The following is a 26,438-nucleotide window of genomic DNA, read 5'->3' on the forward strand; positions in this document are numbered from 1 at the left end:
ATCAATAAAGAAACACAACTCTGAAACGTGCAAGGGGAGAAGCGAGAACAGACTCTTCTAGAAGCGTTGAAACGAGTAATACATGGGAGGGATGAGTGCCTTACTGCCCAATAGAGTGCCACCTCAGACGGATGAGCAAGTTGTAGAGCAAGCATTCGTTTTTATTCGTTTTTTTTTTTTTTTTTTTTTTTTTTGGCCTCCACTTTACTCTGTCGGCGATTCTTCCGCCTGCAGTCTCATTTTCATTTTGTGAGCCCGCCACGGCAATCTTTCTTCTGCTTTCGCCTCGTTCCGTTCTGGGAATGGCACAGGAAGACGGGATGAGACGGCATGTTGTGTCTCGTTTGGCGCCGTATCATCAACGGGACGCATGCTGCGGTATGACTGGTGTTGGCCTGGAGGTTGCAGTGGGATGCAGGGAAGTATTCTAGAAGGCCCAGAGGCAATTAAAGACAGAGTGGAGGTGGTGTGGGTAAAGATGCAGGGAGCCAGACTGGGCTTCTGGCTTCTTTACGTGTGCACAGTACACATGTGAGGGACAGGAAAGGGGCGACGTTCGGAGTACCGTCGGCAAGATGGCGGGCAGCAAAGCGGAGAGCCAGCGCCGTTTGGTGGAGGCAACTCGCAGGAAGTAAAGAGAAAGAAAAAAGAAAAGAAAATATTTCTTGGCTATGAGATGGTGTGCAGGTGACACAAAGGTCTTAATTGTACTGTCACTTTCCCATGAGGCACCATCAAATAGGAAGCAATTTCGGAGACAGAGAATGCGAGACAGGCACGATGTGAAGAGACGTTGGTTGCAAAGGACGCGGAGAGATCAGGTGGAGGCAAACAAGTGTCGCTGATACGCGGACGGTCGACTTACACAACATGCAGAGTCATCCAACTCCACCTGTTCATGTTGGCAGCCGCGATGCTGCAAGGGGCCGAAATGCAGAGGGAAGGCACGCGTGGATATGCACGCTGCCAGAGGGGGCAAGCACGATGGGAGTTTGCACAGAAAGGAAAACACGACAGCAGTATGTTGTCATACAGTGTACTACGGTGCAATACGGCGTACTTTCCTGTGGGAGGCGTGTTTGTGTTCTCCCACATCGCCTGCCTTCCTAAATCAATATCTCGTTGCTTTGCGCCTTCCTCACCTGCCGCTACCATATCAACCGTTTTCGCACACGCCATCGGCCTCTCCTTTTCTCGTCGATATACGATTTACATCTTCCACTCTTCTAGCTTGTGGAGACGCATTTAATAGCCCCGGTCTGTCCCCTGTCGTCGCCTGTTCGTCATCCGTCATCTGTTACAAAGCCGCTAGTCTAGCTCGATCACGCTCGAAGGGACGCAGTTTGGATTTGGGGGACGAAGGCCTGGCTGGGATGGCGGCAAGGAAGGTACGGCGCTGTGGTGCGAACAGAAAGAGCGGTGGGTGAATACAGGCTCATACTGATTACGGAGAAGGAAGTAGAAGCCCGACGTAAACATGAAAAGGAAGGAGCAATGCAGGAACTTCCAAGCGCATGGAGCAGCCCGCCTTCTTTCTAGACAATATAGACAATGTCAATATGGGCAGGAGCCGATTGTGAGCCGACTCCCAAGGCATCGTACGTCGTATTGCTATTTCTCCATACGTCGTACGCACATATCAAAACAACGATTCACCTTTGCAAATGCCCCGACACATACGACGTAATTACACCTTTAATGTCCGTGTTTGTTCTGGATCTTCGGAAGATGCTGTCACGCACCTCCCAGAGTGGAATGACAGTACGAACAGGAATGCTGTGTATCTCGACCTGACACGGGCGCTTGAAACCCAGACGGTGTCCTCCCCTCCATCTCGTCCTTGCTCCTGGTCAAGCCAAACAGAGCGAAAAGTACCACAGTAAGATTTGCATGAAGAAGCGTCCCCACATACAGACAAAAGTAACCAAACAGGCCTGGTCTGCAGCGGCAACGGCGGCGACTTCGGCCAGGGCCACGACCTTCAACGTCTGTCCTGCTTCCCCTGCATGGCGCCTCAGACCAAGAGGAAAAAGGCATGTCGCCGTTTGGGAGCCGTTTGGAAAGGGCATTCAGTCGTTTTCCCTCGTCTACATGTTGCCCCGTATCTTGTTCCCATTTTAGCCCTCGAGCGTCTCATGCCCTTATGCCAGTGGCCTCCTTTCCCCCGTCGGTTTTGCCTCCTGCCTTCACCTCGTGCCTCACCTCTCCCTCCGTCTTTTCTTTACTCCTTCCGGGGCTTCCACCCGCCTTATCCCCTTTCTCTCACCTCTGGCCGCAGCAGCACCGTCCTGCTTGTGTCCTGCTGTCAACCCCCGGCCACTCCTTTCTCATATTCCCCGGCATTGAAACCTGCAGCCAGACACAGAGCCTGCTGGTTTTGTCTCGCTCCACATACCTTGCTTTTTCTGCAGGACATACCCTCCACCTGGGAGCCGACCTGCATTTTTGTCTCTGCTGCATGGCCCCTGTCCAATCCTAGCCGTTCTGTACAGAATACAGTAGCAAGTCTTTACGACTTTTACTTATTATTTCTTATTTTATTCTGACGGTGCATTTTTGCTTCATTTGCCTCGTGGTGAGCCGTGTCTATTTCTTTTGTCTCTTTCTCTTGTCTCTTTCTCTTGTCTCTTTCTCTTGCCTCTTTTCGTCTGTCTTTCGCTCCTGCCTTTCAAACCCCAAACCGCACTTGCTTTTGTTGGTAGGTCCCGACGCTCTTTCCATTTCTGCGTCCGTCTGTCGCTTTCGTCCCAGTTCTTCCTTGGCTCCTTCCGTTTCCCTTCTTTACCTCGCTTCTCCTTTCTGTTTTTTTTTCTTCTCTTCCCTTCTTTCTTTTCCGCAAATTTCACAAGTTCTTGCGCCCCCCCTTTTCTTACAAAGTACGTCGTTCGCCCTGGTGATCTTTTGTCCGCCTCCTACAGCCTCCATTGTCTTTTTTTCCATTCGGCTTCGGCCACCTTAATTAACCATACGTTCCACGCTCGACCTAAGCCAAAGTGCCCGCTGCCCGCCCGCTGCCCGCCCGCCCCCTCCTAAATCAAACAAGCTAACTCGGCTCGTCTAGCACCTCGCGCCCTTCGTTCCCTCTGCCTTACGGAAACCCGCTCGACTAAACAGCTATAGGACGAGAGATATATCTCCCTGCATTCTCCCGCTTCCCCTGACCCTGATCGCACAACCGACAGGAACGCCAACATTTTCCAACTATCCCGTCTACAATAAGGGGTCCCTTTCTCACGAATTTCATTCCCATACGACCACCGAAACGAACTGACATCGACTTACCATCAGCTTGCCACCTGCTCGAGACAACTGCTGGTAGCTGAATACGCAACTGGGCACTTCTTGCTGCCCCTTACTTCGACCTTCCCCGCGTTGACTGCCGGCGCTGTCTGGGCCAACCCACAAATCTGCAAGCGGCGCAGAGCACGAAACGACGCCAACGACATAAAAGTCACATCTGGGCGACTGGAGAACTAACGAGCAAGCTCCCGGGAACGATACGCCGCGGAGGGACTGGCAATTGGTTGGTGGTCGATACGATTCGGGGTACTTTCGCTGGGCTCATTTATCTCGCGAGATACAGGTCCAAATAACTAGGCGACACAGGACGAAAACGGTTCTTTGCAGTCTGAACCAGGACGCAAGACCAGAACAGAAGCGACTCGACGACGCTGTGCCGCCCGCCAACTCCGCCAATACACCACTCCACAACCATGACGGACAAGCCCTCCGTCCTCATCATCGGTGGCCTCGGCTACATTGGCCGCTTCCTCGCTCGCTACATCCACGACAACGAGCTGGCCTCGGAGATCCGCCTTGTCGATAAAGTTCTCCCGCAGCTGGCATGGCTGGCCCCCGAGTTTAAAGAGGCGTGCTCCGGCTCCAATTTCATGCAGGCCGACGCAAGCAGAGAGCGTAAGTCCACACAGCATTCCTTGCAAAATGTCAGCATGTCACGTCACTGGCGCCATGGCACTGTGTATTGACGTTCCATGTAGAGTCACTGGCACGGATATTCGACCGTAATGACGGCTCGCAGTGGGACTACGTCTTCAACTGCGGCGGCGAGACGCGCTATTCACAGGACGACGAGGTGTACCGCCTGCGGTCATTAGGGCTGTCGCTCGCTGTCGGCCAAGAGGCCGCCAAGCGGGGCGTCAAGGCGTTTGTCGAGCTCAGCACCGGCATGGTCTACAAGCCCGATTCCAAGGCGAGCGAGGAGTCCGACAAGCTCAAGCCGTGGAGCCGCATTGCCGTTTTCAAGCTGCAGGCCGAGGAGCAGCTGGCCAAGATTGAGGGGTATGTTTTTTCTCTGTTTTTTTCTCTTTTTTTTTCTCTGTTTCTTGTTTTTGTTTCTTGTGTTGCATCATTCGTAAATCGGACACCCTGCTGACCATTCAGACTCAACCTAGTCATCATCCGCCTGGCGCACGTGTACGGCCCATACGCCTCGCAGTGGGTCGCCACCGCACTGAGCATGGCCCGCGTCTACAAGGACCTCGACGAGGAGATGAAGTGGCTGTGGACCAAGGACCTGCGCACCAACACCGTCCACATTGACGATGTCACCCGCGCGCTCTGGGAGACCACGCACTGGTACGCCAAGCGCGGCGGCCGCGAGGAGTGGGATGCCAAGGCCATGGGCACCGCCGTGCCCGTGTTCAACGTTGTCGACAAGGGCGCCACCACGCAGGGCACCATGGCCGGCATCATTGCCGAGACGTTTGGCATCAAGACCGGCTTCCAGGGCCAGCTCATTAGCACCTTTGCGCGCCTGAACATGGACAGTGTCGTCGAGGACGTCAACGACGAGCTGCTGGGGCCGTGGGCCAACCTGCTGGCAGCAGCCGGAATCACGCGCCCTGGCCCGCTCACGCCCTTCATGGAGAAGGAGCTACTCAAGGACACAGACCTCAGCATGAACGGCAGCCGGCTGGAGCGTGTTGTCGGCTTCCAGTACAGCAAACCCGAAATCACGGCGGAGCTGGTGGCCGAGGTGATTGAGAGCTACAAGAAGATGAACTGGTGGCCATAGCACGAACCGCACAGCATGGACCGACCGTACGTGATGAGCGGCCGGTGTGCTCCCCACCGCCCGCCCTGCCTCGCCTCTCTCGTGACAACCTACTCAGCACATCTTACCTTGTTATAATATTCTGGCCATTCTGATTTAGTTTTCTTTCCATTGTTTCTATTCTCCTCTGGAAGCTTGCGGTTGCATACCGGAGCGGTGTACCATTACGATATCCGGGCTCTATTTTCTTTTTCGTCCGGGTTGGCCATTTTTATTCTCTTATTCTCTTATTCGTTTTATTCTTTTTTTTCCTTCTTCTTCTTTTTCTTTGAGTTCTTTTGCTCATGCACATTTTGGTTTCACCCGGTCCACCCGGTCTTAAAAATCTATAATTATATTGTTGATATCCTTCACACACGGGCCGGTACTTCCACACCAACGGCATGCTCAGACCAAGACATACACATATACATAACACGCAAACTTAACTTGCACATGAAAAATATACATTTGGTTACATCTCATTGCTTGTCTAACAGCTGAGCCTGTTCCCTAAACAGCTGTTTCGCTCGGTACCCTTACCGAACCGACGTCATACGTCATGATTCAGTCATACCTTTCTACGTTACAGTACGTTTTTGGTACGTCAAGCTGCTCTGGTTGTTGTGGCCCTAGAAACAACCCCCACGAGACCCTTCTTGGAGAGGCCCAAAAGGGACAATGACCAGCGGCTGGCGGCCGGCGCCACACCTTGACCAATGGTACTTTTAGCGAAAGCCCGCCGCCCTTGCTTAGCGTCGAGATGACATGATGGCGATCTGATTCGCTTTTGCCCAACGAGGCCGTTCTTTAGTGATTGTCCACAAGTGTACGTGCACGGGGCCGAACGTGTGAAAATGAGGGGTAGGCCCAGGGGAGGGGGACAAGACCAAACCTGGGGCAAGGTGAGGCTCAAGTTTCGTGGCCCGTGTTGGCCTCTGGCTTCTGTTGGGCGCAGTGCATGACTGTGTGACCACCGCTGTGAGGTCAACGAACGGGGCAGGACACATGTAATGGCTGCAGGGGAAGCGACGGCAGAACGGCTCGGAACCGGGAGTGGCACTATGCGAGTGCTACGACGGAACAGGGGAAGGTGTGCTCCCCTTTGATAATCGTAACAGGAAGGAGGCCTACGAAGTAGTTTGGCTATTTCTCATCATCGCTCGGCCGCCTGACGACATGGAAGGTGCCTGCGCAGGCGCGCACAGAAAAAGCATGCGCTCTGGAAAAGGTTTGGGACGCAGGTGGGGCTGGTGGTATTACGAGGATGGGGTACGGTGGAGGAAAGAGCGAGGGACAAACGTCAAAACATGTGAAAGTGGTTTTTGGTTAGCGGAAAGCGGGCAAGAACGACGGGCTTGTTTTGCTCGCAAACCGTCGCAGTGTGTGAGTGTGAAAAAGTGGTCCGTAACCACATGCGAGAAAAAGAGAAAAAAGTAGACCCAGTAGACCCTTGTCTCGCCCAAAAAGGTCAACAGAAAGTGACGCTGGTGTGAGTTTCCCCCTCGGCTTCTCTTTTGATGATAGTCCTTCCTTGCCTGCTTGCCTTGTATTTTTGTACGTTTGCTTGGGGAAACGACCAGCCCCGATGTCCACTTTGGCTCGTTAGCTCCTCCCCTCTTTGTACATCCCCAGGACAGTCTCTCCTTCCCCAGAATAACCGACTCAGTATTTAATATTACGGCAACCGCTCCATCGGACAGGCTGCCTTTTTCTCTTTCCTCTCCTTCTTTCCCATTTCCATCCGACCAGCACCCCCAAGTCACCCCTTGTTTTCCCCGCATTCTCATCCACATCGCACTTCACCTCTCCCTCGTGCCTCACCAACACCGCACACCACTGTCACCATGGCCGCCCCCGCGAGCAAGACCATCCACAACCTGAACGGAAAATGGCAGATGGTAGGTAGCAGCACGGAGCTCCAAGGCCGAACGGGAAACCGTGCTATTTCCTGTTTCATTGCTGGGCGGCGACTAACACCCATCCCAGAACAAGTCCTTGTCCGGTGACTTTGGTGCCGTCCTCAGCCTCCAGGGCATCGGCTTCCTCGTGCGCAAGGCCATTAGCGCCGGCACCATTACTCTGCACGTCTCCCAGATCCAGGCGCCACCGTCCGAGCCCAGCGAGGATCCCATTGAGGGGGCCGCCAAGACCGAGAACGTCACCCACATCAACATTGACCAGACCATGACCGGCGGCATCAAGGGCACCACCGAGCGCCGCTGCGTCGACAACCGCCGCCGCGAGCACTCCGATTGGCTGTTCGGCCACGTTGTCGGCCGCACGCTCTTCTACAAGGGCCCCGGTGCTGCTGTTGCTCTTGCCAAGGACTTTCCCGATGCGTTCCTGGCCGAGGGTGCGTTACGCCTGTCCCCATGACAAAGTCTGTGTTTTAAATACTAACGTGTGTGTGTGCAGGCTGGCCGGAGGATGGTGAGGACCTGCTGGTGAGCTACGTCAAGAACCTGGACAAGGCCGGCGGCTGGGAGGCGACGCAGGTGTGGGGTTTCCAGACGGCCAAGGACGGCACGCGCCGGTACGTGCGCAACGTCGTCGTCACCAAGGGCGAGGGCAGCAGCCAGCAGCGCGTGACCGTCCAGCTGATCTACGACTTCCTTGGTGAGCTGGACGACGCCAAGGCCGACGATGGCGACCTGACCTACTAAGGTAGGATCACGGTTGTGTGAAAACGAGTTTGGGACAAGGGACCACGAGAAGGTGCCTGTTGTTTTCCCAATCTACATGATTTTTCCGTCTTCTCTGCTGTCGATCTTTCTCGCATGTTGGGCCACTCCATACCATTCAGGTCTTCGCGAGGCTGCTCCTGTACCTCGTAGTCGGATGTTTGCTTTTCCTTTTTAGAGTAAGCTACATATGACGTACTACGCGTAATGATACGAAGACATACTACAAGGGACTTTTATGACGGTATGAAATGGCATGTAGCAAGAAAATCGAACTGCGTCTAATCGTGTTGAATCGTGGCCGTCGCATGACGCCCAGGTACCATCTTTTTTGCCTTCTTTGTTGTGAAACCATGTAACCCCAAACGCCCATATGCTGTTGAGAGGACGAACACCGTAGCAAAACAACAACAACAATGACGACCCGTTCCGTCCACACGGCCTCCCATTCTACGCCGGCCGCCGCTTCACAAACTCTTCCAAGTCCGCGGCCGTCGCCACGCCCAGCACAAATCGCCGCCGCTCGTCCGTGATCACGGCAAACTGCTGCGCCTCGCCCCGCGTCATGGCGCCGGCAAAAAACGCCTCCAGCTGCTCGAGCGGTGTCTGCATCGTAATCACCCGGTACGCACGGCCCTGCCGCCGGAAGCCGAAGCGCGTCATCGCCGCGCTGCTGCCCAGCTTGTCGTCGGGCGCGACCTGGCCCGCTGCCAGCAGGCGCTGCAGCTGCGGCATCGAGACGTATCCGAGCAGCGCACGCGTGGTGCCGTCGACGACGGTGAGGTGGGTAAAGTCGCGCTCAAAGGCGGCATTGATGGCCTGGCCGACCGTGTCGGAGGGGGTGAGGGAGAGGGCGGCCGGCGGTTCGAGGTCCTCGACGGTGGCCTTCGGAACGTGGGTTAGCAAAAATAAAAAGGCCGCTCGTATTGTGCAAGAATGCTGCAAGACCGAACTTCGCAACAGGACTCACCCCCCGGTAGCGGTCAGTCCACTTGGAGACAAACGGCTCGGTAGCGCCGGCACTCGCGGTGCCGGCCGGAGCGGCAACGTCGGCCATCGTGGGGGTAGACGAGAGGAAGTGCGGGGAGAGTTGTTGTTGGTGGTCAAAGTTGTCGCTGCGGCAGCGAGTTAGGAGGTAAGATTTGACAATGGACGTCACTTCGTCTAGCCTGCTGTCCGTTCTGCTCGTTGGGGACTGGTGATGAGTGTCGCATTGGGCATGACGCAACGTTTCGGAGGGACTGGGCGACTGCTTCTTTTTTGCTTCTACCCTCGGCGTTTTGTCAGTCTGACTCCATCGTCAACTAGCCTCTTTTGCAGGTCACGTGTTCTTCCTTGAAAAGTGAGATCTTGGCCAGCATCCTCGTCAACCCCCACGTCGGGGCAGCACGCAATTGATTTCTACAATGTTCGGTTTCTCTGGTTTGCTAATGCTTGTCATTCTTCTCTCTTGTTCTCGCGTTCTCTCCGTTCGAGCACATCAACAGCTGGATGCTACTTGCTTGGTGTAGATGCAGTGTGAATACCTGTGCACATGACTTGCGAAACCGCGTTGCTCCGTTCTTTGGGTGGAGACACACGGAAGACGTCGGCACGCGGGGCCGCTATGATCGATCGCTCTTACATTTGCTGTTGTAGACCTCAGCATGGCATCGGGGGACAGAACGGCAGGCATGCTTCTCGAAGTTTTCGTTGGTCTTTATCAAGCTGCGAGAGCCAGCCTTGTGTTTCTCTTCGCATGGCCCCAAGGACACATCATGGAGAAAAAGGCGAGGTGATCTCCTAGCTCCTTCTCTAACTCATTACGTCACTTGCTTGTTCGTGTGCAGCTCGTGTGAGTGCTGTGCGCCCGTGGACCGACATGCAAATTGACCAGAAAAGCAGGAAAAGTTCGGCCATGTCGCCATTCGTTTGGAAGGGCTTCTTCGGCGCAATCACAAGCATGTCGTTGCAGTTGGTTTTCTTGAGGCAGCGCGCCGTGGTGTCCAAAAGCAATATGAGGTTGTCCGGTACCTGCACCGAAGCATACCAGCTGTTGGCCCGGCTGACATCATGGAGATTGCGCACAAAACACACATGCCCCGGGGATAGCACTCAGCCAACACCCCGATCCTTTGACATTGTGTCTTTTGCACGGCCAAGCACTGGCGATTCCACATTTGTACTTTATACGCCGCTTTGCTGTCCAGATCAGGTAATTCGATGTTGCTGGTGCTCCGGGTAGCTGCTGCCCGCAAGGTGCACAGTTGCGTCCGCCCGTTCTTTCCGGAACAGAGCTTCGCAAAGGAGGGGGTGTTACTGAAACAAAGGAGGGAAGGAGCAACCAACCGGGCCTATCAGTTTGTATCGCCCATTCCCTGCGCTGGGCCTCCGTAATTTTTTCTTAGTCAATAGCAAGTTTGGCAAACGATCTCGATTGGATTGGCTTCGATTTCTCGTTTGTGTGATCTGGTCCTCCAAGGCTTTTCTTGTCACTGCCATTCCGATTCGCATCGCCAACAACAGCTTTGCATCGTTGTTTTTTTGCCGCCCTGATTCTCTACACATCCCCGTAAGTATACTCTTTGTAGATTGGCTCGTGATTCGTGATTCTGGACGCTGTCCCTTGATTCGTTGGCATCGTCAGATATCGCGATGCCGCACTTTCTTACCAACGCTAATCCCATGCCTTCACCCAGACTCTTACCGTCTCCCCTCTTTCCGATACATCGCTCACCATGGCGTCGTCGTTCTTCTTCCCGCGACCCGATACCCTGAAGAGGGGCTTCAACACCACCGGCAGCGGCCCCGCAGGCACGCGTGGCCTGCCGCCCCCGTTCCGCCCGGAACTCTGTGTCGCGTACTCCGTCGTCGATGACGCCAAGGGCAAGGCGCAGAATCTCAGTGCCGAGGCCCAGAAGGAATTTGAAAAGGGCACCGCAGCGGCCTCCAACGCCGTGTCCAGGATCACGCCCCCGGCCAAGGCGCCCGGCATCGAGCTGTACTCGGGCAGCTACTACGCTGCGTGCACATTTGGCGGCTTGCTGGCGTGTGGTCTGACGCACACGGCGGTCACGCCGCTTGACCTCGTCAAGGTGCGTCGCCAGGTCGATTCCAGCCTGTACAAGAGCAACGTGCAGGGCTGGGGCCTGATCTACCGGGCCGAGGGGCTGCGCGGCATCTTTACGGGCTGGAGCCCCACGCTGTTTGGCTACTCGGCGCAGGGCGCGTTCAAGTACGGCTGGTACGAGTACTTCAAGAAGACGTACTCGGACATTGTCGGGCCCGAGCGCGCCCACACCTACAAGACGAGCGTCTACCTGGCGGCGTCGGCATCGGCCGAGTTCTTGGCCGACATTGCCCTGTGCCCCTTTGAGGCGGTCAAGGTGCGCATGCAGGGCAGCCTGCAGTCCCCGTACCGCGGCACGGTTGACGGCATCAGCAAGATCATGGCGGCCGAGGGCCTCGGCGGCCTCTACAAGGGCCTGTACCCGCTGTGGGCGCGGCAGATCCCCTACACCATGATGAAGTTTGCCTCCTTTGAGACCATTGTCGACATGATTTACGCCCGCCTGCCCGGCGCCAAGAGCGACTACAGCAAGGCTGCGCAGACGGGCGTGTCGTTTACGGGCGGCTACCTGGCCGGCATTCTGTGCGCCATTGTCTCGCACCCGGCCGACGTCATGGTCAGCAAGCTCAATGCGTACCGCAAGCCGGGCGAGGCCTTTGGCGCCGTGGTGTCGCGCATTTACGGCGACATTGGCTTTGGCGGCCTGTGGAACGGCCTGGGCGTGCGCATCATCATGATCGGCACGCTGACGGGTCTGCAGTGGATGATCTACGACTACTTCAAGATCTTCATGGGCTTGCCGACGACGGGCGGTGCGCCGCCGCCGGAGCAGAAGAAGTAGGGAGGTAGCGGGAGCCGTTCGGAATGGTCGTCGAGTGCCAATGTCGACTCGATGTCGATTCGATCTTGATTCCGATGCCGATGTTGGAGCGACTGTAGTATCGATGACCTTTCTGGAACGTTCGAATTTCATCAGATTGTCTATTTTGTCGGCCACGCTGATTGTTCCTTCCTCGTCTCTGTCCTTTCCTTTCTCTTCTAATTTCGGTTTTGTTTCTTCTGCAGTTTTTCGTCGACAAAATGAACAAAACCAAATTAGTACAATATAATCAGTGAATCACTTTGACAGACATCATTTCTCCGCTGTCTCGGCTTGAACAAATGTTTAAGCATTCACATGCTTGGTAGTCCTGCCCTCCTCCGCTCCATCAAAATACGCAACGGGCTGGAGAGTGTCCGCGAAAGGAGAGCGGTGGAGACAAGAAATGGAGTATCAGTTCGTATTTCCATGAAATCGCATTGTATACATGCCAGTGCACAACTGAAACTCCGCGGAGGCTGGCCTTTACCGTTTCTCATCTCACAAGCACACATCGGACATACGCTACATCCAGAACACCAAAAGTCCCGCCAGTCCACGCCACTCCGTAAATACATCAGGGTGGCTTTGCTATTTTGTGTGCTGGTTTAGGCGTTGGCGCTCCCAGAGTCCTCCGATCTTTCCATGGCTGTCATGCAAGTCAGAATCGCTTCTGCGCGGTCCGTCGTTTTTGGTGGCTCTTAGGACTCCATTCTCTCTACAAAGGTACGTTGAAGACCTTGGGTTACATGCGCCATCGGATACCCTAGGACGTTTGTCATGCTTAGGGTTTTACAATGTCATTCAGTGTGGGTTTCAACGACGGCGTGCTTGGCCTCGGACACATTTCAGTCGAACTGCATCACGAACAACAGCACATTGGATGCACGAGACGGACAGAAGAGCAAGGCCGGAAAGACAGCCAACAAGAGAAAGGAGCAGGGAAGTGCGCCTCATTTGCCGTTCCCGATCCCGCAAGCCCTCTGTTTTCCAAAACCAAAGAGAGCACAGCCATGCAGACAGTCAGCCAGTCTAACTGCTTTCAATAACACACTGACTCTGATGCATCCGATCGTGTGCCATCAGCCAACAGCCAACAGCCAACACGAGTATCTCGTCTGGGTAATTTGCTATGCCAGCAGCGTGTCAACCGTCTCTCTTCTCGTCTGCTCTCACCCAGCTCATTCTCCTTGTCCCCGACCGCTCCCCTCGCTTCCCCTCCTACGACGTGTGCTGTCATGCGGCGCTTTCTCGGTTTAAAACGCCCTAAACCCGATTTCTTGGAGAGCAAACCGGATCGCTCGTAGCACATCGTACGACGTAAGATACATGCAATATCCAGCCCTACCTGTGGCATTTTGTCAGCAGTCTTATAAGTTTAGCTTGTCATAGTCCTTGTTTGCGCCCTTCAAAAGAGGTGGCAACCATGCCCTGTCCGTCGCCGCTCGTATAGAGGGGCACGGTGGTGAACTGATGCAGACTGGAGACAAGGCTAAGAGAGTGTCTCACGGGTGTTGGTTTGGCTGATTTTGGCTGATTTTCGCTTGCTTTTGCAAGTTTCGTGCATTTGCCCTGGCGTGTCCCATCGAGCACAACGCACTGTGTCGCTCACCTTCCCAGCAGGGCCATAGGCCGTCCGTCCCTGTGGTTCGTCACACCACAGCACTTGCCGCTTTCCGCGTGGCATTTTTGAGGTCGTTCGTTCCTCTCACATTTTGTTTGAGACAGCGTCTGCCTTGTTCTTTCCCCTGCTTCGCCATTTCTGGACCCTGCAATTGCCTAAAAGTAGCGCAAACGTGCTAGCCCTTCCCCGCTCACCTGGCGAACCATGGCCGTCAAAAACGTGGTTGGGGAAGGTGCCAAATAAAGCAATAAAATATGGAGTTAAAAAAATTGTAAAATCAACAAAGAAACAAGAAAAGCAGCCGCCGTCCCCTGGCAAGCCTAACATGTTCTGACAAGTCGCACGAAGAACACCAAAGCGTTAGCACGCGCCCCTCTTTCTTCCCGTGAAGTTGTCTCTACCCGGTCCTTTCCAAGGGTTGACGTTTTGCAAATCAGTGTCAAATAAGGCCTGACAGACGGTCGGTGTCGGATATGTGACCCCACTTCTGGCCGTCGTTCTTGCCTACTTTGTGCTTTCCGTGGTGTCGGGTTGCGTCCAAAGAGAGAGACCGAGTCCAAAGAAGATGGGACGAGAAAGAGGACCAAACAGACGTGTGACCAGCCTGGAGCATCGTGCATTGTCGTATTGGCCAAACCCACATGGTCTTAGGGGCATTGCGTTGCGCATATTTGGCGGGCGGTGCTCCTTGCGACGCTGGTCATCGGCGCGCTACGCCGGGCAGTTCCTTCCCAGTCGTCTTCGTTGCTCTTTCTCTTTGGTATCGAAGATAACTACTGGCGGTTCGGGCTCACCCACCTTGTCCAAGTACCTTCCATTGGAAAAATGCGCCTTTAGCTGCCTCGGGGACCTGCCTAAAGTGTTTGGCGCTGTTGCATCAGCGTGGAACTCCTGCCGCCAAAAGGTAAGAGAATGGGGCATTTAGGGCCCTCTTTGCCTGCCACTTCTCACGTGGTAAGTTGGAGGAGAGTGCTGGATGCTGATAGCCAGGGGCCCACGCTGTCATGTCAGCTAAGGGCAGGCGCTATTCCTGGACGACGCTGTCCGTTCGTCTGGCCTCGTCATCTCCCAGCTTTGAGGTTCTTCCACACGGTCCGCCGTTTCGTTTACGACGTGAGGCCTTCTCTTCTCCACGCACACGGAGAAAGGGCTGATTTCCAAGCATGCTCAGGGCAGGCAGGATACGGAGTATTGCCAGCTCGACAAATCACCATATCGATCCGTCCACCGCCGACTTGCCACATCTCCAATTCGTTTTGGTCGTTGCCTGTTCTGTGGCTCCCCCCCTCTCTATTTTGCCTGTGAAAACCAACAGAGGAACCCTCCCCATTGCCACCCTGTTTTGGGGATTTGTGGCACTCGATCAAGCCTTGTCCGTTCTTGCGCCCTGCAACGCATAATCCGTACCCGCCATCCGACGTTTTTGCTACCCTGCATGGCCGTCCACCCCCCTAGCCAACTCGAGCTCAGCTACTGATGCAACGTTGGATGCTCTTGAAGACATGAACATTGCGAATGTCCCTGAAGCAACATGGCAGCTAACCGCGTTGGAAGACTCTTGCCAACCTCTGGGTTGTCTCTGACTGTTTGCCGGTTGAACATGCTTGTCTGTTGGTTGTCTACTGTGACTTCTCGGGGTGTAGCTGACTTTGATACTCCGTCGTAAGTCCTAGCGCCAAAGTCGCGTGTTGTGCTCCTTTTGTCAGTGGGCGCATGTCGCCTCATGGTCCACCCCCCCTCTTCTACCACTTGGGGCCGTTTTTCCTCCGCCTTTCGTCGGAAATACAGGTCCCCTGCACCGGTCTTTGGCACCCCATTGTTTTTGCACCTATTGCTAAATAGACGAGGCACAGACAGTGGAGGGAGCGACACAACCCTTGCTGATGGGGTAAAAACCTGCTGGTCCAATCCCATGGCTCCCAGCACCTGCACACCAAAATTAGCGCTGCAACGGGGGGAGGGGGAGGAGTAGGGAACGAAGCCAGAAGCGGACGTCGAACATTGCTTTCTTTACCTGCCCCTTGCTGTTCGCCCACGACAAAAAGTGTTTCGTGGAGCAACAAACAGGATGCCAGCGAACTGTGCGGACGATGCTCTGGTCTCCGCCGTCCGCGCCTGCTCGAACGAGCAATGAGCATAGAATCGAACCCAGAAAGTCGCCCGCAGTCCCCCCTCCTTCCCGATCCATGACCCGCCTGACGCAAGACACGAGAATGGCTAGAATGGGCAGGAACGACTGACTTTGGCGAGAGGCAAAAAGGTATTCCATCTCACCCCAACTTGTTTCTTGGCGGCGCTGTCCGGGTCTCCGTTCGTCGTAGTATCGTTGCAGTAGCCGACAAAGGTGCATGAAGTACTGCGAAGCTTGTATCATCATCTTGCAATCAAAGACAAGACTGCTGTCGACCTGGCGCCGCGTCCGTTTCTCAACGGCTGTCGCCTGTCCTGTAGTCCACGAACGGAGAAACCGCAACCTAGATCCTTCCCAAACTGAGCTCCTTCCTGTGTTCTGATTCCTTGGCCTCTCGTTCCCTCCTGCCAAGAACGTCCAAGCCCTGGACCGGAAGCCAACAGCGACCTTATTATGCGCTGGAGTGCGCCTTCCTCTCTACGAATTACATATCCAAAGCTCCTTCCTTTCTCTCTGTGCTCTTCGTTTTGGCACCTGTCTCTTGTGTATTTTTCTGTTGTTTGTAAATTTGACTGCCTTTTGTCTCCCTTTTCTCATTCTTCTTCTCCCGTCGTTTACCGAAGACATCACCAACCCACTCTGTCGTTGCTCACCACCCAGTGCGTGGACCGTGGTTGCCACATGAGCTGTTAGTGGTCCCTGGATGCTCTGGGTCGACACAGCACCAGGTAATTATCTTACATCGCATCGACTTGCACCGCTAAAGCCGCCGTCAAGACGGCATGTCAATGCCTCGTCCTCTTGCCCACCAAACCGCTTGACCAGTGCGTCCCAGCTTTGCGTCTCGGCTACCCTTTGCATCGGCCATTTGAAACCAGCAATTCGAACCGTCTTTCACCGTGCCGCCCTGCTCGTGCCCACAACTGAGTCTCGCCAGACTGAAGCCATCCCGCCTTTTCCCACTGACGTCGCCTTACGACGCCCAGCCGTTTACTTTTGACACCTGGGCAGCCCAGCTTCACCGGGCCTCGAGCCTCGACGTCCCAGCTTCCCTCTAGCCCGGCTGTGCACCCTTGAAATCCGTCCCGTTTCGCGATTCGCTAGGGCCTTTGCCTCGTTTTGTTTTCTTTATTTTTGGTCCCTGCCTGCGATTTGGCCGTTTCCCGATTTTCTTGTTTTTATTATTTCTCTTTCCCTTTATTTGTCCAAGTCCGTGACTGATTATCGAATCTTTACGACACACATATACGCCCGTCCAAGCTTCTTCTGTCTCCTTCTGTCTTCTTCCGTCTCTGTCGATTCCGGCGACGTCAAACTACCAATTACGCATTCGCCTTTCGTCGCAGCATCTCAAGCTTCTAGCTTCTGGCTTGTTCTCCATCCAACGAACTCGCCATATCTGTTCCTCAACACTTTGGCCTGCACTTGTCCATTTGTGCTTTGTGCTTGGCTCACAACGGACTAGCCGATCCAGCCTTCCCCTGCGTTTCCGTCCCCAGGATCCTTCTAAACCAAAGAACACGCTCTCTACTGCGTCCATACCTCGAAAAATCCCCAACTCGTTTTTACTGCACCCGACCTAGCCAACTGGCTGGCTGCCTTTCATTTTCTGGCGCGCCATTTTCCTAGCAAAGTTCCAGAGGATACGACGTACATAGTTCTTTCCCCTCCCCAAGTCTTCGACCTAGACCGGATTCCGCACACTTCGTCGCAATAGTGGGTGCTGGTGCACCGTCGAACCGTGTTCCCTGTCCCTCCGCCACGGCCAGGTCTCCTCCGCACTTTGCCTCTTCGGTCTTCGCCATAGCTCACCCCAGAGCCACCAAGAAATGTATTAAGAGGGCAACCCCATTAGACGAAAAGACTGAAAACGAGCAAGACATTGAACGACTGATCTTCCCGACTCACAAGTTCAAGCGACGAAGCACAAGACTGTCACTGAATACGCAGGCAAAAGACGAAGCGCCAAACCACTGATTCGACTAACAGCGCCAACAACCAAGCGATAGAAACCGAAAGACGCCGGCACAAAACTTCGAAACCACACGAATCCCCAACAGACAAGAAGGCCCCGAGTCCGGCGCATTCCCCCTTCTGTCCTGTTACTCTTCATCACTGTTCTGTTTCCCTCATTCTCGGCGGGTTTCCCGAATTGAAAAGGGTGAAATAAAAACGCGAGTGACAAACTAGCAAAATAAAAAGGAAAGACCCGACCCTTTTGCCTTTGCCTGTTTGCTGCCTCTCACTTTTTTTTCGTCCACACGCCAATCGCTAGCCTCCAACATAGACGAGACGGCCTGAGTGTTAGCCTGTGGCAGTTCGGAGAAATCGAGCAAGCAGCCGAACCAAGGAGCGAGAGTCAAAGGACGAAGAGTCGAAGAAAGAAGGAAACAATCCACCGTCAAACAACCAGTCTACAGACGTTCCAAAGACAACTACGACGTGCATCGTGCAGGCAAGGATTCGACGCACGGCGCGACTCCTATCCCCTGCAACAAAACACAACGCCACGCACCACAAAGAGGCACAGTCAAACAGACTTGTGCTGTCTGACCCAGGCCGCAGACACAGAGGATCCCCGGACAAAGCAATCCACGCTGCGATACCGACGAAGCCGAATTTAAACAAAGTCTTTTGTCACACGAACCGTTGCCTCGACTTGTCGAATGCCCTGCTGCAACTGGCACCCGCCTTTGAACATCGCTCCCATTGCCATCGCTGCCGTTATCGCCGCCGAGCTGTGCAGTGAATGAAGTACGCCTATTTGCCGCGAGGCTGAGTGTGCTTACGCCAATCTCGAATACGCAAACGTTCGACGTCTCGTGCCAATCGTTGCTCGAGCTCTCCCGCTGGCTCCCTTTCCCTTTTCGCATACCACTTTGGCTCCCTGTTTTTGGGTTTACCTCGACGTCTACTTTTGTCGTGCGTTACACAAGCCCTATAGGCTTGCACGCCCACCATGTCGACCTTCTTGAGCAAGCTCAAGCCGAGCGCAGTAAGTCACGCAGAGAACCTTGAACACTCCGAGTCCCCTCCAACCAGCCTTGACGTCGTCCTTTACGCCGCGCGCGACAAATCCGTCAATTTTTTGCAGTTCCTGTCACTCGCCAACAATGTAGAACTACCCACTAACGGTTGTGTTTCTTTCCGTCGAGTATAGGCCGCCGCAAATGCTACCAACAACGTAGCCCAGAACAAGAAGAAGGAGGAGCCACCGCCGGAGCAAACTCCGCTCGAGAAGATGTTGATGAATGCCGGCCCGATTCGCGATGATGGAACAGACAAGTTTTTTGGACTTGAGAACGTATGGTGCTCCCCCTCGCGTGAAAGACAGAACGTCGCCCTAGAGTGCACAGCTAACATACATTGCCTTTGCAGTTCGGAAATTCATGGTACACTCTCAGACTCCAGTACCCTCCCGCTTCTTTAGACCACCCGACTCTGTATCGCTCCATGAATCACTGACACTTGCTTTACTTGTCCAGTTACTGCAACTCTATCCTCCAAGCACTCTACCACTCGGACACGTTCCGCGAAAATGTCGTTCGATTCCCACCATACTCCCCGGCTGGCACGCCGAACGGCAAGCCAAGGAAGGTTGTCGTCAACTTTCGCAAGCCCTCCGAACCTCCGCCCAAGTCGCCACTCGTGCCAGGGACTGCCGCCGCCGCTGCCATTGCCGCTGTCACCAAGGAGACTCCCCAGCAACCAACAGTCAAGGGACGGCCAGCGGCCAACCCAGGCCAGCAACCGAATGGCCAGCAGGGCACTCGTCCCGAGGACAAGCCGGATACACCTGAATACAAGAAGAAGCAGGCGATGATCAAGGGTCCCGTGCTCGATCTGACAGACAACGCGAGCGCATATGGTATGGAGCAGAGCACATTTACGAGCGTCAAGGACATTTTTATGGCCTGGATCGAGAGCGACTCCCGCACCGGCGTGCTTAGTCCCATCCACCTTCTCGATATGTTCCGCAGAGACAACGAACTTTTCCGCACATCTATGCACCAAGATGCACACGAATTCTACGGCCTGATGCTGAACGACATCATTAAGAACGTTGAGGAGGCCGCCCTGCAGCGCCAGGAAGAGGACAAGGAAGGCCTCAAGAAGTCCGTTCAGGCAGCACTTGGTGACAGCCAGTCTGTTAGTGCATTGACAAACGGCACCTCCACGCCGGGGTCGGGCTGGGTGCATGACATCTTCGAGGGCGTTTTGACGTCGGAGACAAGGTGCCTGACCTGCGAGTCCGCGTCACAGCGTGACGAGACGTTCCTTGATCTGTCCATCGATCTGGAGGAGCATTCGTCTGTTACGTCCTGCCTGCGCAAATTTTCCGCCGAAGAGATGTTGTGCGAGCGTAACAAGTTTCACTGCGACCATTGTGGGGGTCTTCAGGAGGCCGAGAAACGCATGAAAATCAAGCGGCTGCCAAAGATTTTGGCCCTGCACCTCAAGCGCTTCAAGTACTCGGAGGATTACACCAAGCTCGAGAAACTGTTCCATCGTGTCGTCTACCCTTACCAGCTGCGCATGTTCAACACCACCGACGAAGCCCAAGACCCAGACCGCTTGTACGAACTATACGCGGTTGTGATACATATTGGCGGTAATGCGTACCACGGACACTACGTCTCAGTGATTAAGACGAAAGAGCGTGGCTGGATCTTGTTCGACGACGAAATGGTGGAGCCGGTTGACAAGCACTATGTGCGCAATTTCTTCGGCGACAAGCCCGGGACCGCGTGCGCGTATGTGCTTTTCTACCAGGAGACCACGTTTGAGAAGATGCAGGCGGAGCAGGAGCTCGAGGGTCTCGAGGAAATTCGGCTCGCCAACATGAGCGCCGGCCTGGCCTTGTCCCCCGAAGAACAGGCCCTGCGGGCCAACGGAATTCAGAACGGCACCGGCTCCCTGTCTCGTCAAGTCACGCAACCGGCCGTCGCCTCGCCCGCTGATCTGCGCGAAGAGTTTATCGGCCTGGAGCACGCAAGGACCGCACCCGGAGCCGTTCTAACGCCGATCTCCAGTGCACCTAACGTGCCACCTTTGCCAGCGGGCGTCTCCGATTCGACTACAACACCAGCAGCACCAACGCCAACTGCACCGGTTGTGCCGCCTGCACCAGCCGTGAATGCGAAGCTGGAGGCGGCTCGCCTCAAGGAGGAGAAGGAGCGCGAAAAGAGAGAAGCCAAGGCGGCTGAGAAAGCTCGAAAGGTGCAGGAGAAGGAGAATGCGAAGGAGCTGGAGCGGCAGCGCAAGGAACGTGAAAAGGAGCGGGAGGCACAACGAAAGGCCGATGCCGAGGAAATGCGGAGGGTGATTGCCGCGAGCAGGCAGACGGCAGCCGAGGAGAAGGACGCGCGCAAGAACAGCATCGACAACGCGGCAGGTGGTGGCAAGGCGGCCGGCTTCCTCAGCCGCAGTGGGCGCGGTAGCAAGTCCATGTCGCGCAAGAGCTTCAACTTCCTGGCCAAAGAAAAGCTGGAGAAGGCGACCATCCCCGAGTCACCATTCAGCAGTGAACAGACCACGGCGTTGAGCAATGGGTCCACCAACGGCAGCAGCGTGGCCTCTTCCAACGGAGCAATTCCACCGACGGCGCCACTGGCCCAAACACAGTCGCCAACATCGTTGCCGCCGCTACCTGAATTGGCCCAAGCCGACAAGCCGGTGCGCAAAGAGCGGTTCAGCTTCAGCCTGGGCCGAAAGAAGAGCAACACGTTCCTTTAATGGAGCAGCGACGAACTAGCCGTGGTGCGCAGACATGGCACCGACACAACGTGCAAGAGGAAGAAGCAAGAAAAGGGGGCTGAAGCGCCTCGGTGGGCATATTTTGGTTGAAGCCTACTTTTGGTGGAATGTTTGACGAAGTATTACCCGCATCTAAGTTTTTATTATTGTTGTAACTGGTCGGTGTTTTGACGATGCTCTTGTCGTTTCTTCATATCCAAGGTGTTGAAGTGGTCATTTCATTTTACCGTTTGATTTTTCCCATTAATTTTTGGTTTTCTACTCTCTTTTTGTGTTTGTATATATGAAAAGGGCCATATACTCTTTCTTATCCGACTCTTGCGCGATTTCCACCCTTTGCATCCTCATCGCTATTGCGTCCGAAAAAAGGTGTCCAAGTAGTAATGGTGTGGCTTGCTTGCTGTATTTACCTCTCTGTCTGCCTTTTCATTTCCTTTGAACCGTGGAGTATCTTGGATCTCTATTGGAAAGCAGAGAAGGATTTCAATACGTTTGAACATCTTAGGCAATAAACAAGGGCATATTCGGTCATTTTACTCATTTACTCATCTTGTTTCCATCAATATAATTTTAGTGAATTATTATAATATGCCACATGGCTAACGTCCTTCGTCCCAGTTCTCATTCTTTAATGCATTTGCCCGCTAGATAAATGGCTGCAATGCCATCGCTCTTCATATCTCTGGTATAGATAAAATCTCATAAAACCAAACATGGCAATCAGGCAATATAACCACCATGGCATCCCGACGCACACTCCGAGCTAGGTAATCAAAGGCACTGGCTTCATGCCACATGGGTTTTCTTCATTTTTATGAGGAAGACGTTGATTCATCCGCCAAAAGGGCACGCTCGAGTGCGGTGCGCAGCTCCTCCGTTTCCTCGCGCTCTTTCGTTTCGTCACCGTGCGGCAACACGACCTTTTGCGTCTCGTCGTCGGTTTCCTGTTCCTCACCCGCGGCCGTCTTGTCCGTCTTGTCCGTTTCGCCCGCCTTCTCCTCGTCCGTTGCTTGTTGCGCCAGGATGGCCAACCACCGCTTGCGCTCTGCCTGCGCAGCCGCGGTCGTCATCATACTCGCCGTCTTTTGCTTCTGGCGCAGCTTGAACACTACCCGCTTGGCCGACGGGAGCCGCTCTGGGCCGGAGGTGTCGGAGGCGCTATTGTTCACAGGCGTGGCGGCCTGCCGACTAGCGGACGAGGTCCCTGCGACAATGTTCCACTGGTCGTCGTTGTTATCGTCGTCGTTGTCGTCGTCGTCGTCCCAGATGGTGTTGGCGTTGTTGCTGCCAGCTGCTGTCTGCTTCGTCCCTCGACGAAGAATGTTGTACTGGGCGTCGACATGGCACAGGGCGGGCCGGTTCTCCTTGCTGCTGCCGGTATCGGGCGACCACCAGGCGTTCATGTACGAGAGCAAAAAGAGGAGCAGCTGCTGCACGACGGCCGGTGCCGCCGCCGGGATGAGCACGCGCAGGATGACATCACCGCTGGGCTGGACGGTATGCTGGTGGAGCGCAGCCGCGACCATGGGCGACGTCGAAGAGCCGAGACCAGACGAGGGCGCCCACCGTCTCTCTTGCTGCTGCTGCTCGTGCCAGGCTTCGACAATTGTCTGAAAGGCGTCGTTGTCGAGGATGGTGGCGGTGTCGGCGTTGTTGATGTTGCTGCTTTTGTCGCTGTTCTCGGCCGTCACTGCCGCAGCCAAGGCAGCGGGCACAAAGATGGCGTTGTAGGGCCGCCTGCGCTCGGCGGGGCGGAACGCGTCGTCTAGGGCCGCTTCCTGTGCCGCCTCCTTGGCTTTGAGAGACGCTGCCAAGGCCACTTCAGCCTCACGCTCCGCTTCCTCGGCCTCGGCCTTGTCACGAAGGTGCAGGTAGATCTCCTCGCTCTCGGCCAGCGAGATGTCTGGCACGGCCGGCGTCCCAGTGCGAGGGCGGGTCAAGAACACGTAGCGGTGCGGCTCCACGTCACGGCTCTCGCTGCGCAGATTGAAGCTTTCGGCCAACATGTGTAAAAACTGGCGCTCATGTCGTTTCATGGGCTTGAAGATGCACGCCTTGTCGGCACCACTCACTGCCACGGATCCGGATGGCTCTGCAGGCGTCGACGGCGTCGAGGTAAAAAACGCGCGAATCTTGTCCTCTTGGGCGGTCGCAAAGTCGCGGTTCGCCATAAAGTACTCCATCAGGGCAGTCGAGTATACCAGGTGCTCGTCCTTGTAGTCGTCGGATATGCGCAAGGCGTCCTTGAGCTGGGCATTCCGTTGGATACGCAGACACTCGTCGTCACACTCGGGGCGGCGGTGGGTCGGCGTCGGGTCTGCAGTGCACACGTTGCAGCGCACTTTGCGCGTCTGGCGCTGGCAGGGGCAGGTGACCTCGACGGCGGCGCCGCAGGGTTCGACTTCGCTGCAGACGTCGTCTGCGCCGTGGCATGGATTGGCGCACGGATGGCCACAGGTGGCCTTGGGCCGGCCACAGACTTGGCTGCAGACAGCGCTGTCTCCGTCCACCTCGGTCGTGTCTTCGCATTTGCCTTTGGCATGGCACGGTAGCCTACAGGCATGCACGCCACACTTGAGTGTTTTGCCACATATGTTGCTACATTGGATGTTATCGGCGCCACAGGCCACGCGGTTGAGGACCAGCTTGCCGCAGAGGCACGACTTGGAAACGAGACGCTGGCAGCGCGGACAAGGCTGCTGTTGGCTGTCGTGGCAGCGGTGAGGAATCGAGGGATGGCCACAAGGCAGTGGTCGCGGGCAGTCCGCGTCGCAGGCTGGCAGCACAGTGCCACACAAGTAGGGCGCCGACACGACTGTCTGGCCGCAGGGACAGCTCATATCCTCTAGAACATATGCGACACACGAGTGGCAGGCGCCCTTGTGGCAGACCTGTGGGCAGGTGTGCTGGCCGCACTTGAGGAGTCGGCCGCACGGGCGCAGACAGGTATGCTCAGCCTCGATTTCGTCTTGTGCCGCGGAGCCCCGAGCAGCATTGCGCCCTTTGGGCTGTTTCATGCGCGCCGCGGCCTTGGGCTTACCCGGACAGCAGACAATATTGCAGCGGTGCTGCCGACAGCTGAGCCAGGAGCGGCAGACGGTCTCGCACTGCACGTCGTCGCGCGCGGCGCGGTCGCTGCAGACGACGGGCGACGACATCTGGCCACATGCGCAGGACGCATTGACAACCATTGCACAAGGGGGACAGGCGCCCGCATGGCAGGTCGCAGGACAGCTGTGGCCACAGTCCAGGGCCTTGCCACAGACCTTGTCGCAGGCCGGAATCGGGTCTTCACACGACGTGCGGGCCGGACTGGCATCATCCCCACCAGCCGAGCCAAGCAGCGTCTTTCCGCAGAGGCAGTGCGTGATGACTTCGGGCGAGGCCGGGCAGTGTGTCGGCGTCGCGTCCTGGGCATGGCACGGCTTCTTGCAAAAGTGCTTGCCACAGTCAAACGCGCGGCCGCAGACAGTGTCGCAGCGGAAGGTGCCTTCAAACGAAGACATGCTCGTGCCGCCGTACACCAGCTGGCCGTAGTTGGCCGACGACTGTGCGGGCTCGCGGGCCTTGCAGGGGATGTCCTGTCGTGTCTTGCCACAGAAACAGGTGGACGCCAGGGGCACCGTGCACGCACCGCAGTCGTCCGGATGACAGGTCCTCTGACACTTGTGCATGCGGCAGGCGAGGGTGTTGTCGCAGATCGCACCACAGGTCCATGACCGCTGGACACCTGCGGCACACGGCTTGGTCGATGTTTCCTTGCCGCAGAAGCACGTCACGAGCGGACCCATCTCAGGGCAGGGAGGGCAGGGGCCGGCATGGCAGGGGCTCGGGCACGTGTGGTGGCAGTCGGCACGCGCGCGGCCACAGATTCGGCCGCACGAGTGCGGGGCCAGAGCGGCAGGTGCCACGCCGGCCGTCTTCTGCTTGCCGCACCAGCACAGCTTGCGGCCAAAGAAACCGCCGGTCCCGCTGCCGTTGTCATTTCCGCGTGGGACTGTAATGTCAACGGCCGCCGCCGCTGCCTCGGTATTGCATGCCGGGCAGCGGATCTTCTCGAGGGCAAGGCCCTGGTTCAGCGCCTGCTTTACCCACGCCGACACGCACGTGTAGTGCGCCACGTGGTAGCACATGGAGCATGCCCAGATCTTGGAGCCGCGCGTCACGGCGTTGAGGCAGATTGGGCAGTCGTAGTTGCCCGAGTCAATGTCCTCGTGCATGCGTGTGGGCAGGTCAGGCGCGGTCGACGGCGGCACCCTGGGAGCTCCGTAGCTCGAGACCGAGCCGGCGGCGGAGCCCTCTGTTTCCAGGTCGGGCGGACGTGCTGCCTGATCAGCCGCACGTGCAGCACGTGCCAGAGCGCGGCGCGACAGGTGTGGTTGTGCCTGTGGCGTCTCGTGTCCGTTTGCTGGAGCCTGTGGTCCAGATAGCTGGTCACCAAACATGCGCGGCGGTGCTATCAACGAGCCTCTGCCCCGTCCACCACGCCCACCACGGGCTGCTCCTCCCCGTCCACCGCGACCTCCCCGTCCCCGCTCGGGCAGTTGGGACTCTTGCTGGGCCTCCTGCTGGGCCTGCTGTTGGATCGGCTGTTGAGTCAGAGCAGGAGGACGCTGCTGGACTACGGGCCGGTTCTGTTGGATGGGCGGCCGACTGCCACGTCCCCGTCCAGCGTCATTTGGAGGACGCTGTCTCCGTCCACGGGCGGCACCTTGACGTGACTCTACGCCGTCTTGCTGTGAGACCTGCGGAGGCTGCGACGGCAATTGGTGGCTGACACCCTGTGTTGTACCTTGCGCGACTGGGCTTGCCGTTGAAGCACCTGGGCTGGATGCCTGGGGTGCCCATGAACTCGCCGTCGGATTCAAGCCCGACGTGGGAGCGGACATGCTCAATGTAATGGCTGCACGCAGCGTCTTCTGATGACTGTGCTTGCGACGGCTGAATTGGCGACGTCTGGTCGGTCTGGCTGTTTAAGCTGTTGGATAATGGTGTACGTGGTAGACGAGAGTCGCTGCATGCTCAAACGAGTTTTGTACAAGCGAGTGAAGATATATATCGTGATATATCGTGATATATATCGATATATGGCGAGAAACGATGCGAGAAGCGCTTGATCGAAGCAGATTCAAAAGCGTAATATGTATCCTGACTTTCTGACGGCTGTTTTGACGTTGCAAAAGGAAGAAAATAAATATGAGAGGAAAGAGAACAGTGATAATACAGGGAAACAGAGCAACGGCCGGCTCTGGAGCGACTTATGGTGGTCTCCTGGAGCTTC

At 55.8% G+C, this 26,438-nt stretch overlaps 6 protein-coding genes across 6 annotated transcripts; 4 read left to right on the top strand and 2 right to left on the bottom strand.

The window, feature by feature from the left end:
- Positions 1 to 3,713: 3,713 nt before the first annotated feature.
- SPSK_09291 (NAD dependent epimerase dehydratase family protein) lies at positions 3,714 to 5,035 on the top strand (the record flags this gene model as incomplete). The annotated part of the gene is made up of 3 exons (XM_016735866.1): positions 3,714 to 3,915; positions 3,999 to 4,299; positions 4,402 to 5,035. The coding sequence occupies 3 exons, from the start codon at positions 3,714 to 3,716 to the stop codon at positions 5,033 to 5,035; spliced, it is 1,137 nt and encodes a 378-aa protein (XP_016588447.1).
- Positions 5,036 to 6,900: 1,865 nt separating this feature from the next.
- SPSK_09708 (uncharacterized protein) lies at positions 6,901 to 7,719 on the top strand (the record flags this gene model as incomplete). Its single annotated transcript, XM_016736279.1, has 3 exons — positions 6,901 to 6,954; positions 7,043 to 7,409; positions 7,472 to 7,719. The coding sequence occupies 3 exons, from the start codon at positions 6,901 to 6,903 to the stop codon at positions 7,717 to 7,719; spliced, it is 669 nt and encodes a 222-aa protein (XP_016588448.1).
- A 468-nt stretch (positions 7,720 to 8,187) lies between these two features.
- Positions 8,188 to 8,794, bottom strand: SPSK_09863 (cystathionine beta-synthase; the record flags this gene model as incomplete). Its single annotated transcript, XM_016736431.1, has 2 exons — positions 8,188 to 8,622; positions 8,708 to 8,794. 2 exons carry the CDS (start codon positions 8,792 to 8,794, stop codon positions 8,188 to 8,190), a joined length of 522 nt encoding a protein of 173 aa, XP_016588449.1.
- Positions 8,795 to 10,454: 1,660 nt separating this feature from the next.
- SPSK_09427 (solute carrier family 25 (mitochondrial phosphate transporter), member 3) lies at positions 10,455 to 11,627 on the top strand (the record flags this gene model as incomplete). Its single annotated transcript, XM_016735999.1, has 1 exon — positions 10,455 to 11,627. The coding sequence occupies one exon, from the start codon at positions 10,455 to 10,457 to the stop codon at positions 11,625 to 11,627; it is 1,173 nt and encodes a 390-aa protein (XP_016588450.1).
- A 6,732-nt stretch (positions 11,628 to 18,359) lies between these two features.
- Positions 18,360 to 21,136, top strand: SPSK_08506 (ubiquitin carboxyl-terminal hydrolase 9/13; the record flags this gene model as incomplete). Its single annotated transcript, XM_016735101.1, has 4 exons — positions 18,360 to 18,395; positions 18,561 to 18,704; positions 18,779 to 18,792; positions 18,886 to 21,136. The coding sequence occupies 4 exons, from the start codon at positions 18,360 to 18,362 to the stop codon at positions 21,134 to 21,136; spliced, it is 2,445 nt and encodes an 814-aa protein (XP_016588451.1).
- Positions 21,137 to 21,969: 833 nt separating this feature from the next.
- SPSK_08331 (transcriptional repressor NF-X1) lies at positions 21,970 to 26,046 on the bottom strand (the record flags this gene model as incomplete). The annotated part of the gene is made up of 1 exon (XM_016734931.1): positions 21,970 to 26,046. One exon carries the CDS (start codon positions 26,044 to 26,046, stop codon positions 21,970 to 21,972), a length of 4,077 nt encoding a protein of 1,358 aa, XP_016588452.1.
- Positions 26,047 to 26,438: the final 392 nt, after the last annotated feature.

The sequence above is a fragment of the Sporothrix schenckii genome (assembly GCF_000961545.1).
Source record: "Sporothrix schenckii 1099-18 chromosome Unknown Cont44, whole genome shotgun sequence".
In the NCBI taxonomy this organism is placed as follows: domain Eukaryota; kingdom Fungi; phylum Ascomycota; class Sordariomycetes; order Ophiostomatales; family Ophiostomataceae; genus Sporothrix; species Sporothrix schenckii.